The sequence below is a fragment of the Mustela putorius genome, unplaced genomic scaffold, assembly GCF_011764305.1.
Source record: "Mustela putorius furo isolate JIRA1106 unplaced genomic scaffold, ASM1176430v1.1 tig00003845_pilon_pilon_pilon, whole genome shotgun sequence".
Taxonomy (NCBI): Eukaryota; Metazoa; Chordata; class Mammalia; order Carnivora; family Mustelidae; genus Mustela; species Mustela putorius.
In genome coordinates, this window is record NW_025421998.1 from 85,700,485 (window position 1) to 85,716,287 (window position 15,803).

General features: G+C 36.7%; 1 protein-coding gene across 2 annotated transcripts in view; it reads left to right on the top strand.

Moving 5' to 3' along the window:
* Window positions 1-15,803, top strand: part of MKLN1 (muskelin 1) — a 173,115-nt gene that overhangs the window by 29,265 nt on the left and 128,047 nt on the right. For both annotated transcript variants that reach the window (XM_045062993.1, XM_004741739.3), the window contains exon 2: window positions 14,511-14,580. In XM_045062993.1, coding sequence (XP_044918928.1) covers window positions 14,511-14,580 — 70 coding nt within the window. The remainder of the gene's footprint in view (window positions 1-14,510; window positions 14,581-15,803) is intronic.

The window sequence follows — 15,803 nt, forward strand, 5'->3', positions numbered from 1 at the left end:
GTAGTGTCCTGTATCTCTCTCAGTTGTAACTTATGCTGCTATACATTGCTCCTGTTGTGATGATTAAGTGAGGTTGGGGAACAGTTCTCTAATCTTACTATTAAATCCCAGTTTTAACTGGGACTGAGTCCCTAGACTCTTATTTTCAAGATGTTTCTTAGCCTTTCCCCCCTTCCCCTTATATGAGAAAGGAAGACTGGAGAGAGCTATGGTTATCTAATTGCCTAGATAGGGTAAGTGTTTGGTAAAGTAGTTGCATTTAGAAGCCTGGCTTCTGGGGTGCCTGGGTGGCTCAGTGGGTTAAAGCCTCTGCCTTCGGCTCAGGTCATGATCCCAGGGTCCTGGGATCGAGCCCCGCATCGGGCTCTCTGCTCAGCAGGGAGCCTGCTTCCTCCTCTCTCTCTGCCTGTCTCTCTGCCTCCTTGTGATCTCTGTCTGTCAAATAAATAAATAAAATCTTTAAAAGAAAAAAAAAAAAAAGCCTGGCTTCTGTTATGAAGAAAATCCTGGGAATATTTTTAAAAGATTTTGCTTTTTCCCTGCTTAAACCCTAAGACCGTGCCTCCAGTAGGTTCTAACTCTTAAGGTAGTCCACATTTAGTCTCCCAAGATTTGTCCAAGTGACATTTTAATTATTCCTATCAGTTATTGTCTCCAGTGGCTTCTGCTCTGGGTAAACTGATTTTACCTGTGATTCTGTCTTTACCTCTCTCTCCAGATTACATGGTTGTGGTTTCCTCAGTAACTTCAGCTCTTTGAAGGATCTAAGAAAAGTCCTTTTCTATTTTTAGTTCACCGCTTTTGTCTTGTCTAGTTGGAAGTGATAAACAGTTTTTACAGGTTTTGTATTTTGGGGCTGAATCTGGAAGTCCCTTTGCTTTCCCTATTAAAATTACATTGGCAGATACCTTCATTATAAGGTTAATAGTTGTGATAAAGGGCGCCTTTGTCCTTGATGTTGGCAGAAATGTTTCTAGTATGTAAATGTTTAAAAAGTGCTAGCTTTTGTTTCTATGTTTTATATATACATAAAATCAAGTTAAAGGTATATATGTAATTTTTGTAAGATTGAGTGCTTTTATCATAATTGAGTGTTGAATTTTATCAAATACTTTTTTGAGGCATCTGTGGAAATGATAATATAATCTTTTTTTAGATTTATTATTATGATATTATATTATGGGGGACCTAATAATGAAGCACCCTTACATTTTTGGAATAACGCATACTAGGTTTTGATTTTTAATGCTGTAGTTTTTTATTTTCTAGCACTTTTTATAGGATTTTCATAAGAGATTTTTTATATCATTATAACTGAAGTTCATAATTTACTGTATGTTTCTGTTAGTGGTCGTTATCAGGTTTGATGTCAGTCTTTATGCTAGCTTCATTAAGACATGCTTTTATCTCTTTACTGTGTTCTTGAATAGGTTATATTGGGTCTGTTCTTTTTCAGTGTTTTGATAGATTTCCTTCTAAAGCCATCTATACTTAATTGTTTTTTGATGGTTGCATTCTTAGCTTTCTTGCATGGAAATTTCTCTCTTGACTTTCTGTGTCTACTGGGGTCAGTGTTCATAGGTGTTTGATCTCAGTTCTACCCTAAGGTTTTGTGGCATATTTTATGCATACACATATGTATACACAAAATCTGTACATGTGTACACACAAAAAAGGCCAGCTTTTTTCTTTGGTCTTTTATTAAAATAAGTTTGATTTGGCATTTAGGATGGTTGTGCTTTTTTATTGTTTTGTTTTTGTTCTTGTTTTTGTTGTTTTTTTGTTCCCTTCAATTCAGTCTCTTTAATGTATCATTCTTGTTCTGTTTCTTGGTTGTTGTTGTTGTTTTAAGATTTTATTTATTTGAGGAGAGAGGTTGAGCAGGTGGAGGGACACAGGGAAACAGAGGGGGAGAAGCAGACTCCTTGCTAAGTGAGGAACCTGGCATGGGGCTTGATCCTAGGACCCTGAGATCAGGACCTGAGCTGAAGTCAGATGCCTAACGGCTTAACCAACTGAGCCACCCAGGTGCCTCTAATATAATTTTCTTAAAACTCCTTGAGGAAGTTTAGCTGGGGACCTCCTCTTCTCTCTCTCCCAGCATCTAATTTTAAGTGATGATCTTTTTTATTTTTCTCCCATTTTTGGACAGAGCTATCCTTTTTACTTTGTTAGAGAACATTTTTACATACTGTTATGTCAGTCTTCTCTTCCCGGTTGATTTTAGTTGTATAGTAAAGTGTCTTTAGTTCAAATGACCAGTCTATCCTGAAGATTTTCGAGTTATCTCTTGGATACATCTAGTTTGATCTTTAGTAGGTTTCTTAGGAAGGATTCAAGGAACTTTTTTACATGTTAGCTAATCTGTGCCTTTAAACTTAAAGGACAGTTCTAGTTACAACACACATTTGTGCTTTGATGTCTTAAAATTTTTGTTTCATTTTATCTGAGTATAAAACAGCTGTTGTGAAGTTTCTTGACAGTATAATTTTATTCTGCACGAGCGCACCAGCAGAGGGAGGAGCAGAGGGAGAGGGAGAAGCAGACTCTTTGCTGAGTGGGGAGCCTGGGTGTTGGCCTCCATCCCAGGACCCCGAGATCATGCACGACCCAAGCTGAAATCAGATGCTTATCCAACTGAGTCATCCAGGTGCCCCAATACTACAGTCTTCTTTTTCTTTTAAGTAACTTGGTCTTTTTACCTGGATGTGTAAATAACTTAAGAAAAAAAAATTTAAGTCTAGTAATTTGTATTAGAAATATACTGGGTTGAATTTCCCTAATATAGCGCTTTCTTTCAGTGTGTAGATTCAGGTCTTATTTTAGGAAGATTTGCTTGCAGCACAGTTTGAAATACCTGTCTGGTTCCAATTATATACTGATTGAATCACCTACTTACTGTTCCTTCCTTTTGTATCTGTTTCATTATGTTTACTCACTTTCTAATCTGTTTTTTCTTTATTAGGCTTTTTTTTTTTTTTTTTAAGCGGGGAGGGGAGAGGGAGTCTATTTTATTGTGTGGGGGTATTTTTAAGACTTTATTTATTTATTTGAGAGGGAGGGAGAGAAAGTGCTGGCCTGAGCTGTGGAGATCCGGGAAGGGACAGAGGAGGAGGGAGAGTGACAAGGACACTCAGTGATGAGCTCAGAACCCTATGCACCCACCCAGGGCTCAGTCTCACAACCCTGAGATCATGACTGGAGCCAAAATCAAGAGTTGGCTGCTCAACTGACTGTGCCACCCAGGTGCCCTATTGGGAATTTTTTGATTACTGATTCAATTTCATTGCTGATAATTTGTTCATGAGATTATACGTTTGTAAGAATTTATCTATTTCTTCTGGGTTGTCCAGTTTGTTAGCATATAATTTTCATAATGCTCTCTTACAGTCCTTTGTATTTCTCATGTGTCAGTTATTTTTCCTCTTTTATTTCTGATTTTATTTGTGTCCTCTTTTTGTCTGATGAGTCTGGCTAAAGGTTTATAAATTTTGTTGACTTTTTCAAAGAACCAGCTCCTAGTTTCATTGACCTTTTTTATTGTTGTTGTTTTTTCTTTTGGTTTGTTTTGTTTGCTCCTCCTCTAATCTTTATCATTTCTTTCTTCTGATTTTGGGTTTTCATTGGAAAGTCATAATAGTGCTTCCTATTTTCTAGTCATAATATTTCTGAGCTGTTGTAATTTTGACTTATTGTTCCTTATTAAACTTCAACTATTTTTAAAATTTCTGTTAGGTTATGTTGAAATAATAGTCATGTTTATCTTTTTTGTGGTTACATTTTTCTCACATTTTTATTATCTGTTAGAGTATTATTTGTTTCACATTTGATATTTTTCCTAAAATATATTATTGTAGGCTTTTATTTTAATTCCTAGTGTTTAAACAGGTTTGGTTTTCCGGTAGTTTTAGAAGGAAGAACTTCTATAGGCAGAAGGGATGTGGTTTTTGAGCTTTGTGAACTATTTAAAGAAATTTGGGCTTTGGAACTTTTTGCCTTTATAACTGTGTTTTCCAAGAGCCTGGAAACTATGAATTCTTGAAGAGTCACCTTTAAATGTATTTTCTGTTGTACTTTTGAGGTCTATGTGACTTAGATCTCTGCCCACGAAGAATCTGAATCTTCTCTCTCCTGGGGTTGACAATTTTTATGCTTTGCTTATTAATTAGTTCTCTCTTCTCTGTAGTTTCATTTCAGAGTCGGTCTCTGTTCTTCTAGAAGTGAGAGAATGTTTGTGGGATAGTTCTGAAATCCTCTTATAATCTAGAATCACCATTTTTTTTTTAATGTTTTTCAGCCCCTTACAGATTGCCTGCCTTTTTTTTTTTTTTTTTGCATTTATCTCATCTTGGAGCCTATGAGAACATTATCTGACTTCATCCAGTTCTCAGATTTCTTTGGTCAGATTATTTTCTCTTGCTAGAATTTTAAACTTGTTGGTTCCTCTTTTTTTTTGAAAAATTTGCTTATTTATTTTTGAGAGAAGAGAGGGCAAGAGGGAGCAAGTGCACATGAGGTGCGTAGACCTTTAAATTAGAATAGTTAGCACTTTTTCAGAGTTTTTTTTTTTTTTTAACCACCCCAAGTTAAAGAACTCCCCTGCTCTATGTCAGTTCCTTGTTTTTTTTTTTTTTTTTTAAGATTTTATTTATTTATTTGACAGAGAGAAATCACAAGTAGTTGGAGAGGCAGGCAGAGAGAGAGAGACGGAAGCAGGCTCCCTGCTGAGCAGAGAGCCCGATGCGGGACTCGATCCCAGGACCCTGAGATCATGACCTGAATCGAAGGCAGCGGCTTAACCCACTGAGCCACCCAGGCGCCCCCTTGTTTGTTTTTTTTTATAATGCTTTTTATAGTTTATAATCATCTTGTTTACAACTCTGTTTATTTTCAGGCACTTCTTTTTTTTTTTTTTTTTTTAAAGATTTTATTTATTTATTTGACAGAGAGAAATCACAAGTAGTTGGAGAGGCAGGCAGAGAGAGAGGAAGGGAAGCAGGCTCCCTGCTGAGCAGAGAGCCCGATAAGGGACTCGATCCCAGGATCCCGAGATCATGACCTGAGCCGAAGGCAGCAGCTTAACCCACTGAGCCACCCAGGCGCCCCTCAGGTGCTTCTTATTTGAACATTAGCATCACAATTGGGGATCCTGTCTTATCTTACGTCACTGTATTCCTAGCATATGTTTGGCATATAGAACTCAGTAAATGTTTGTTGAATTAAGTAACTTCAGTTTATAGCAGGCCCCCTCTCTACTACGGTTCTGTGTGAAAACTGGGAAGTATTTGGGAAGGGGTAAAACCTCTACAGTAGGTACAGATATAAGTGGTTTTTGGAGAAGCTATAATTTTCATTGTATGCTCTTTAGCTCTATAGCTGTGGATATTCAAAATTGATTTTAGTTGATTTCTATTTTTGCATTTGAATTACTTTTTTATTGAATAATTTTTTGTCTCTTAAGTTTTATGCTACCTCCATTTATTGTTTATTAAAAAATAGAACTTAATGTTTTTGGCCCCAGGTACCCATTCTTATACCATTATGGTGGTACCCCAGTAGTGTTCACACATAATGGAAGCTCTGTTACAATCAGTGGGCTGTGTGTTGTTACTGGTATGTAGGAAGAGGATTATGCATGATACCTTGAATAAAGGATGTAAAAGGCTTTTCTTAGGATTGTAGAGTGTTAGCATGGTCTCATGAGTGGTGGTTTCTAGAATTGTGCAATGCATCTGCTCTGATTAGAGCCAGAAGAAACTTGAGACCAAGGAATTTAACCTTTCCCTTTGCACTGAAGATGAAGGAATTAAAACCCCGAGAGATTATGTGACAAGTTTAACCCAACCAGTTAGTGGCCAACCTCCATAATCTTGTGATTCCTAGTCAAAGTTTTAATCTTTAGCTCCATTTTATCACATCATTTAACAAAAGGAGGCACAGGTTTTAGTATGGTGTTTTTTTAACTACAAAAAGGGAAATATTCCAGACTTGAATTCCTAAATACTCTGCTTGACTGACCTTTTCACATCAAAATTAGAGGTAGCTTTTGAGTATCTAAAACTCAATTTAAATTCGACTGGACTTACTGATAAGTATCCTGAGCATCCATTAGCAGAAAAAAAATGTTAAATGTTCCATTTTTTTGCCCAAGTGCTGCTTTTTATATTTATTTTAAGTGTTCTTAAGAGCAATGATTTAAAAGGTATTGCCAAGTAGGCTTAGGGTTTGAGCATATTTAATCAAAAAAAGATTTTTAATTTGCTTACTTGAACTCAAAATGTCTGGTAAATTATCTTCTCATGATGAATTTTAATAGATTGTTTCTGATGTTATTTGGCAGTATATATTTAGTACATTTAAAAATAGGCAAAATAGAGACATAACTTGGAAAAGCTAACATTGTATTTCATATTTCATTTGTCCATGTGTTTCACTGTAAATTTCTATAGTCCTAAGTGAAGAATTCAGTTACAGCTTTGTCTTTGTATCCTGTGTCTAAGAAGCTTAATGTGGTTCATTTTTTTTTTTAAAGATTTTATTTATTTATTTGACAGAGAACACAAGTAGGCAGAGAGGCAGGCAGAGAGAGAAGAGGAAGCAGGCTCCCTGCTGAGCAGAGAGCCCGATGTGGGACTCGATCCCAGGACCCTGAGATCATGACCTGAGCCGAAGACAGCGGCTTAACCCACTGAGCCACCCAGGCGCCCAATGTGGTTCATTTTTATTGTCTTTTGTTTTCATCCTGCATTGGTAGGAATGAAAATGTGTATTTTAAAATTAAAATGCACATTTTAGAAAAACTGGTCAAAATGGGAAATCATTTTAGTCCTCAACCTATCTTCCTTAACAGCTCCTCTTGACCAGTTCTCAGTTATTATTTGCATTTTATATTTTAAATATATTTTAGAATGGCAGGTACCTTCCCTTAGTAGATTAATTTTATTATTTGAGTCGTATAGTTTCTATACTGAATTGGGTCTTCTGTAACTTTTTTTCTTTGCTTGTCGTTTATTTTTTTGGACAATAGTCAGAATGTGAAAACTGGTCATTAAATATCTAGAAGGGTGTTGGGTCATGCATTTCTTTGGTTGGCAGAAACAGAGCCTCCTGGTAACTGGAACTTAAGCCATGTTGTTGCTACCTGGAGTCATTTCTTTTTTATGTCTGCTACGTTCTTATCTTACTACTAACTAGGTTATTCTTTCTCTTCTCCCTCTCATTCTTACTCTGTATATCTTTTTGCTGCTTCAGTGGTTCTGTTTACCTATACTTCTTTTTTTTTTTTTTGTCTTAAACTTTTCTTACTGGCCCATCGCCATTTCCTATCATTGGTCACTAGCCAGTCTAGATTAGCTGTCTTTAATAGTTGTTAGGGAAAGTCACAGGTGTAAAACATCACTATCTTTTCAGCAGAGGCTGTAGATGGGATAGTTCCCCTTTTAGAAACCAGAGATAGAGAACTGGTATTGTGCCTGACGTGTGTACTCTGAGAGGTCAATGTCTCTTGCTTAGTCCTGAGAATTCGAAGAAGGAAGACTATTATTATATCAGTAGTGGTGATGGGTGTTATAAGGTCTTTGGAAAGTACACCAGGAAAGATAGTGAAAAAGAACATGTTTTATAGAATTCGTCCATAGTGGCTCTGTTATTGTAGGTGAAGGGCTCTTATTAATTAATAGTCACTGCCCTGAACTAGTTTCTCATCTGCCTTAAAGGAACATCTGGGAGGGAGAATTAGAAACAATCTACAATCAACTTAAAGCTTTGGGAGATGATCTCTTTCTTAAAAATTTTAAGAGCCAGGGGCACCTGGGTGGTTTAGTTGGTTAAGCCTCTGCCTTCAGCTCAGGTCATGATCTCAGGGTCCTGGGATCGAGCCCCACAGTAGGCTCTCTGCTCAGCGGGGAGCCTGCTTCCCCCCCTCTCTCTGCCTGCCTCTCTGCCTACTTGTAATCACTCTCTCTCTGTCAAATAAATAAATAAAATCTTAAAAAAATTTTTTTAAGAGCCAATAAGCTCTTACTGTTTGCTTCTGCATCTCCTTTGTCTCTAAAAAGAAAGAAAAGTTGAGCCTGATTTTGATCATCTGATCTTAATGTAGTCAGTTTGCCACAAATAAGGAATGTTTGTCACCATCTCAACTGTAATATTTTTATGATAATTATTTTTACTGTTTATATAAATAATTTTATTACAAAAATCTGAACAATATGACAAATAGAAAATTAGTAAAATCCCTGAAAAATACTTGTGCTTCATCTTAGGGTTATTATATTTGTGCTTGCTTTATATTATTTGATATGAATTGGATCATACTATACATGCTTATAAATTATATATAGAGATATAAATAATAGGTCTTTTAAATAACAATAGAATCGTACGTGCTACTTTGTATGTTACAGAAATAACTTGCAGAAATTTCTCCAAGTTAGCTGACATAGAACTGAAATATTCTTTAATAGCAGTATGATGTTCCATGGTTTATATGTTCTATAATTTATTTAATCTTTTCTCTAGCGCTATAAAAAATGCATTAAACAGACTTATATATACTAGTCTTTCTATGTATTTCCTTATGTAGTGATGATTTCATTTTTTAAAAAAGATATTTATAAATATCTTTAAAAATATATAAAAATAAATACAAATATTTATTCATTTGACAGACAGAGATCACAAGTAGGCAGAGAGGCAGGCAGAGAGAAAGGAAGAGAAGCAGGCTCCCTGCTGAGCAGAGAGCCCGACGTGGGGCTCCATCCCAGGACCCTGAGATCATGACCTAAGCCTAAGGCAGAGGCTTTAACCCACTGAGCCACCCAGGCGCCCCTGATGATTTCATTTTTATGGGATGGATTCTGACATGAGAGTGCTAAACAAAAGAATATGTACATTGAAAATTTGTGGGGTTTTTAAAGTTTTTCATTTTTTTTTTAAAGATTTCATTTATTTATTAGACAGAGATCACAAGGAGGCAGAGAGGCAGGTGGGGGGGGCAGGAAGCAGGCTCCCCACTGAGCAGAGAGCCCGATGTGGGGCTCCATCCCAGGACCCTGGGATCATGACCTGAGCTGAAGGCAGAGGCTTTAACCCATTGAGCCACCCAGGCATCCTGAAAGTTTGTGGGTTTTTAGAAGGTTTTTTTTTCCCCCCCCCCGAGAGAGAGAGAGAAAGAGAGCGGGGGAAGGGGCTAAGGGAGAGGGAGAATGAGATCCCAAGCTGACTCCGCATCAGGCATGGAGCTCATTTAGGGTTCAGTCTCACAACCCCAAGAGCATGACCTGAGCGAAAACCAGGAGTTGGACACCCAACCAACTGAGCCACCCAGGCGCCCCTGTACATTAAAAGTCTAATAGATGCTGCACATTGACTTTCCATGTCCATCTTTTCTACCTGATTTCCTGATTGTAGGGATCTAATTTAACCAATTTGATGGGTGAAAATCTTATTCTTAATTTTTTTCCCTGCAAACAAAATACAGGGATTTAGAGAAATTTTTGTAACTGTTTATTGGCTATCTTAATGATTTCAATAACATGCATTCTGCTTACTTTTCATTGTATTTGTCTTATTTTCAATGTGAAACAATAGTTGTAAGCATTTTTTTTCTATTGTTTCTGGTTTTTCTTTAAGGTGTTTCACATAATTCAAAAGTTATCAAAAGTTTTTTATAATCTAATAGCTATCTTTTACATCTTCTGTATTTCTTGGCAAAAAGATCTTTCCAACACTTTTGGTTGTCTCTATTAGCCCCTAAATACTTTTCCTAATATTTATATATATATATATATATATGTATATTTAAATTATTAACTGGGATTAATTTCTTTTTTTTTTATTTTTTAAGTTATATATATATATATATATATATATTTATTTGAGAGAGAGAGAGACCACAAGTAGGCAGAGAGGCAGGCAGGGTTGGGGGGGCAGGCTCCCTGCCGAGCAGAGAGCCCGACTCGGGGCTCCATCCCAGGAGCCTGGGCCAAAGGCAGAGGCTTAACCCACCGAGCCCCCAAGCGCCCCAGCTGGGATTAATTTCATATAAGAGTTAACTTGTTTTCTCCCAACAGATAATTCAGTTGTATAAACATCATTTAACTAATAACTATTATTTCCCACTGAAATAAAATATCCCCTTAATCAAATAGTAAGTTCTAGTCTATACTGGGCTCAATTTCTAGGGTTTTTTTTTTTCCCTCTGAGCTAGGTCTGTACCTATGCCATTCCGTACTGTTTTTAATTATAGGGACTTGAAGGGTTTATAAAAACCGATAACGTGATTTTTCTCGCTCTTCTTTTTTATGTTTTCTTGGCTTTTTTGGTGCATTTATACTCCTATACAAACTATTGTATATTGTGTACTCTTTGGGTAAAACTTGCCATACCTCAGATAGTGGGTAGGCTGGAGGTCTTTTTCTATGTTGTTGGTTCTCTGTGGGTTACCAGGAGATCCTCTCAGTATCTGGATATCCTCAGCTAAGAGGGCAAGTACAGTCTCAGCTTCAGTGGTAAAGGGAACCAAGTCTACCAGGTTAGCTCTTTCTAAAGCTCTTTGTAGGCCAGGGAGACTTGCAGATTGTCCCAGAAATGCTCATGCTGTTGATACCTTTTTTATGGGAGAGAACTGTCTGTGGATCTCTTGGTTTTCCTATGGCCAAGCTTTTGTCGTGGTTCTAAAACTTCTGATTCTGGTGTCTTTCACCTGCTGAGCTCAGGAGAGGTACCTAATAGTTGACCTAGTGCTGGGACTGGAGGTTATCAGGAATATCTTCAAGCATCCATCTATCCAGATCCCCTCAGGCTAACCTCACTTTTTTTCTGGTTTATATTTTAGTTCTCATTTGTTTATTTAAAAAATACTTTTTTAAAGTAATCTCTCTAATCAACATAGGGCTTAAACTCACAACCCCAAGATCAAGTTGCACGCTCTACTGACTGAGCCAGCCAGGTGCCTAGTTTCTCATTTATTTTTATTTCAGTTTAGTATAAGCTTTAAGGTATAGGTAATAAGTACAAGTAATATATCTTATGCTTTGATGTATCTACTTTAATTTTTTTCTTTGTAGTGCTACCTGTTTGTTTATATCATTATTAAATATTTATTAAGCATTTTGTGTGTAGCAGCATTTAGCCTTGGAGTTAGGCATATGAGAATGAATACCCCCCAGTCCCTGTTTTCTCAGAAACATTTTACATGGTCTTTCACTTCTTTCCTTAAAGTATTTTCACTTGGCATACATACTTCCTGGGTTTCTGTTTTCTTCATCTTTGTCCCTTTTTAGTCTCCTTTTCTCAACTTTTCTTATATAGACCCCCAAAATGATTGAGACACCCCCCTCCCCCCAAGAGCTTACTAGCTCCATTTCATTCCTTAGGTCATCCCAATCAGTGTCATGACTTTTTAAATATTTTAGCTATGTTGTACTGGTATCCCTAAAGATACATGTTTTTTGGTTCTGGCATTTCCCTGAATTTTAGCTTCAGATACCCAACTGTTGAATCTCCAGAAGGTTGTTTAATAAGCATGTCAAAATTCACAAGACCACAACATATTGCAACTGTTTGCCCCCTTGACTTTGCATGTAGTGGTCCATCTGCTCACTTTTCACATTATGACTGGTTAGCTCCCTCATGTCATTTGTTAACATGAATGATTTTTGTGGTCCCACTGTATCATAGTTTAAATTTGTGAGATTTTCTTTCATGCTTTATAACATTCATGTCAAAGTGATTTTTTTAAAAATCCTAGCTTTTTAGCTTTAGCTTTTAATTATGGTATTTTCATGTAGGGTTGTCTTCATTTTGTGTTTTGTAATTTTTTTTTAAAGATTTTATTCATTTATTTGACAGAGAGAGATCACAAGTAGGCAGAGAGGCAGGCAGAGAGAGAGAGGAGGAAGCACGCTCCCCACCAAGCATAGTGCCCGATGTGGGACTCAATCCCAGGACCCTGAGATCATGACCTGAGCCAAAGGCATAGGCTTAACTCACTGAGCCACCCATGTGCCCTGTAATTCATTCTTTTTTTTTTTTTTTTTTAAGATTTTATTTATTTATTTGAGAGAGGGACAGTGAGAGAGAGCATGAGAGGGGAGAAGGTCAAAGGGAGAAGCAGACTCCCAATGGAGCTGGGAGCCACATGTGGGACTCGATCCCGACCAGGATCATGACCTGAGCAGAAGGCAGTTGCTTAACCAACTGAGCCACCCAGGCGCCCTTATTTATTATTGACAGAGATCACAAGTAGGCAGAGAGGCAGATAGAGAGAGAGGATCCCTGGAGGCTGGGATCAGGACCTGAGCGGAAGGCAGAGGCTTTAAACCCACTGAGCCACCCAGGCACCTCCCCTGTAATTCATTCTTAAAACACTTCTTTGAGGCACCTGGGTGGCTCAGTTGGTCGAGCGTCCAGCTTTTGTTTTCAGCTCACGTCATGATCTCAGGATTGTGAGATTGAGCCCTGTGTTGGGTTCTGTTGCTCAGCACGGCGTCTACTTGAGATTTTCTCTCCCTCTCCCCCTTCCCCTGCTATATAAATAAACAAATAAATAAATAAATAAAATCTTTGCGAAATCCGCCTTTTCTACTGATTATGAAAATTTGTTAATTTTAAAATGTGTTAATTTTAGAAAGCTAGAAATGTACAAAAGGGCAAAAAATTATCTCATTGAAAGTGGCATTGACAATTTAGTATATGCTCTTTGTCTTTCTCTCCATGCATGAATATTATTACTTACAACAATGATTCATCGTAAATATACTCTAAACTACTTTTTTCTCTTCAGTTACTGTGTAGTGAACAATTTTCAATTACATTTAAAGTTAGATTATAGAACATGAGTACAGGGTATTCTGTAACACAAGTATCTAATAATTTGTCTAATTAATTCCTGACTGTGACAGAATATGGTTGCTTGCAATTTGTTACTACAAACTGTGCTGTGATGAATGTGGATGATTTACATGCCCTGGATTATTTTTTAGGTTAAGTTCCAAGAAGTGGAAATAATTCTCAGGCTGTATAGTGTAGTAATTAAGAGCATTGGCTTTGGAGTCAGACTGCCTCAGAGTAAAATCCTCACTTCTAAGGTGTATGTATATTTAGGCAAGTTAATTTCTCTCTCTCATTTCTTAATCTGTATGTTGAAGATAATAATAGTTTAAGCACTTCTTAGGTGTATGTATATTTAGGCAAATGAATTTATCTCTCTCATTTCTTAATCTGTGCTCCAGGCTTATCTTTTGAATTACCTGCTCCAGTCCTAGAACCAGCAATTTCCCCTAGAATCCCTGTTTTCTTTTCTTAGGGGATGCTGGGTAGAAACCAAGACCTGGGTGCTGGGTGTGTTCACTGCTGCTGGGGTGTCACCACTTCTAGTCCCACTTAGTGAACAGAACTAACAAATACTATTTGTGTGTTGTTTGTGCATGCATGCACATACATATCTGTAATTATTTTCATATCTTTTTATCTGTGTCCATATTAAACTAAACATTAGTTCAAGTGATGTCCAGTCCACAGGGCTCATTCTAACCTTACTCCCTTTGCTTTTCTATAACTTTCCACACTGAAGTGAGAAGCTTAATTCCACTATCTGCCATCTATTTATTTGTTAAACCCCAGTATACATGTGAACTGATTGAGAATTAACCAGTATCTCTGTGAAAAACAACTTTACCAAATACAGTACAGTTTTTATATGTGGTTCCATTTTTCTTTAGCCTTATGGTTTCTGGTGAAAGCACCATCTTCCAAAGTTACTTATATCACTTCCTTTTTTCACCCACAGTTCTGCTTTTGACCTTGTGCTTTAAAGACTTCTTAATCTAGGGGCTCCTGGGTGACAGTCTGTTAAGCATCTGACTCTTGGTTTAGGCTCAGGTCATGATCTCTTAGTGTTGTGAGATTAAGCCCTGTGTCAGGCTCCATGTTCAATGTGGAGTCTGCTAAAGTTTCACTCTCTCTCTCTGTCCCTGCTCTCACCCATGCTCTTTCTTTCTCCCAAATAAATAAATCTTTTTTTTTTTTTTAAAAGCTTCTTGATCCAAAGATTGATTGTATGCATATACATATACATACATGATGTTGCATATAATACATAATATAACATACCTATATGTAGTATATAACAATATCATTGTGTGCAATATAATAATATATCTAATAAGTATAAGTGGAATTTATTTATTCTTAGGTATTTTATTTTATTTTCTTACCTTAAATTTCTAAACACACCTGTTCAATTTGGCACTTGGGTATTAAGTAGAAGTATATCTTTTCTTGCTTTTCTCCATTGTTTGAAATGCTGCCTTTATCATATTTTTTAGATCTTAGATATACTAGAATTTTTCTGTTTCTTATTCTGTTTAATTGTCTCTTTTTGTTCAAGTTCCAGACATTATATAACTTTTTGATAATTTCAGCATCTGGTAGATTATTCCTCTTTTTGCATATTCATATTCACTTATATTTTAATTATTTGTATAATTTTCTTTTCTTTATTTCAGAAACATTTTAGTGGATAAACCAAATGACCAATCTTCAAGGTGGTCTTCAGAGAGCAACTATCCTCCCCAGGTAAGAAGGTAGCTCCTGATACTATTTAGAATAGGCACTTAATTGACATCAGTTATGTGGAATTCATTAATAACTTATTCAGTCTTTGAAATTGTGAGATAGATTATTATTTCCTTTTTTTTGTTTATTTAAGTGTTGGAAGAGTTTTTATTTCGTAGTCAAATGCAGTGTGGAATTTGATGAAATACAGACTTTTTACTTCTGTCTGCTGGAACATTTCTTTATTTTTAAAGATTTTATTTATTTTAGAGAGAGAGGGCTCGTGAGCAGAGGGAGAGAGAGAGAGAGCTCGTGAGCAGAGGGAGAGAGAGAGAGAGAGAGAATCTCAAGCAGATTCTGTGCTAAACACAAAGTGCCTTGCAGGGCTCAGTTTCACAATCCTGAGATCCTGACGTGAGATGATTTAAGAACTGGGTGCTTAACTGACCGAACCACCCAGGTTCCCCTTTCTGCTGGAGCTTTAAAATGTAATATGTATTTTTTCCACATTACTAATGATGCAACATTAAGTTTCTTGATACCTTTTGAGGAAAATGTTAATGGAAAGAACTGGTTATGGTGCCATTGCTGTTTTGAGCAGTAACTGATCTGAGTGCCAGTATGAGCAGAGGTAATGACTTCTATTGTATTTAGACTCCAGTCATTTTGTAAATGTTTAAGGAAATGTTAGTAAGTTGAACTTTGACTCAGTAACTCAATGACTGCCTTTTAGGGAAAATAAACTTGATATAGTTTGTTATTTTATTAAAGTGGTATATTTAGGTGATGTCAAGACCATGAACTAAGTAACTTTCCTTGACAAGTAGTGTCTGAGGTCATTTCAATTTAAAAATAGTCATTCTTTCAGTTATATACTTTAAGCATTGAAACTTATTATGTCCATCTCCTTGAGGAAATGAGTGCTCTGATAGGTAAAGCAGATGGGTAAGTAAAACCTACTTTTTTATTCTAGTGTAATTTTTGGAAGCCTAACCTCTACACTTATTTTTCCTTTTACATATATCAATGCATATATAAATATGTATATATGCATTCCTTTTTTGGATCACGTGGTATTTAAATGTTCTATTGCAGGGGCACCTGGGTGGCTCAGTCAGTTAAGTGTCTGACTCTTGGTTTTGGTTCAGGTCATGATCTCAGTCAGGATCTTGAGATCAAGCCGAGTCGGGCTCTATGCTAAGCAGGGAGTCTGCCTCTCTCTCTCTCTTCCCTTCTTCTCCCAC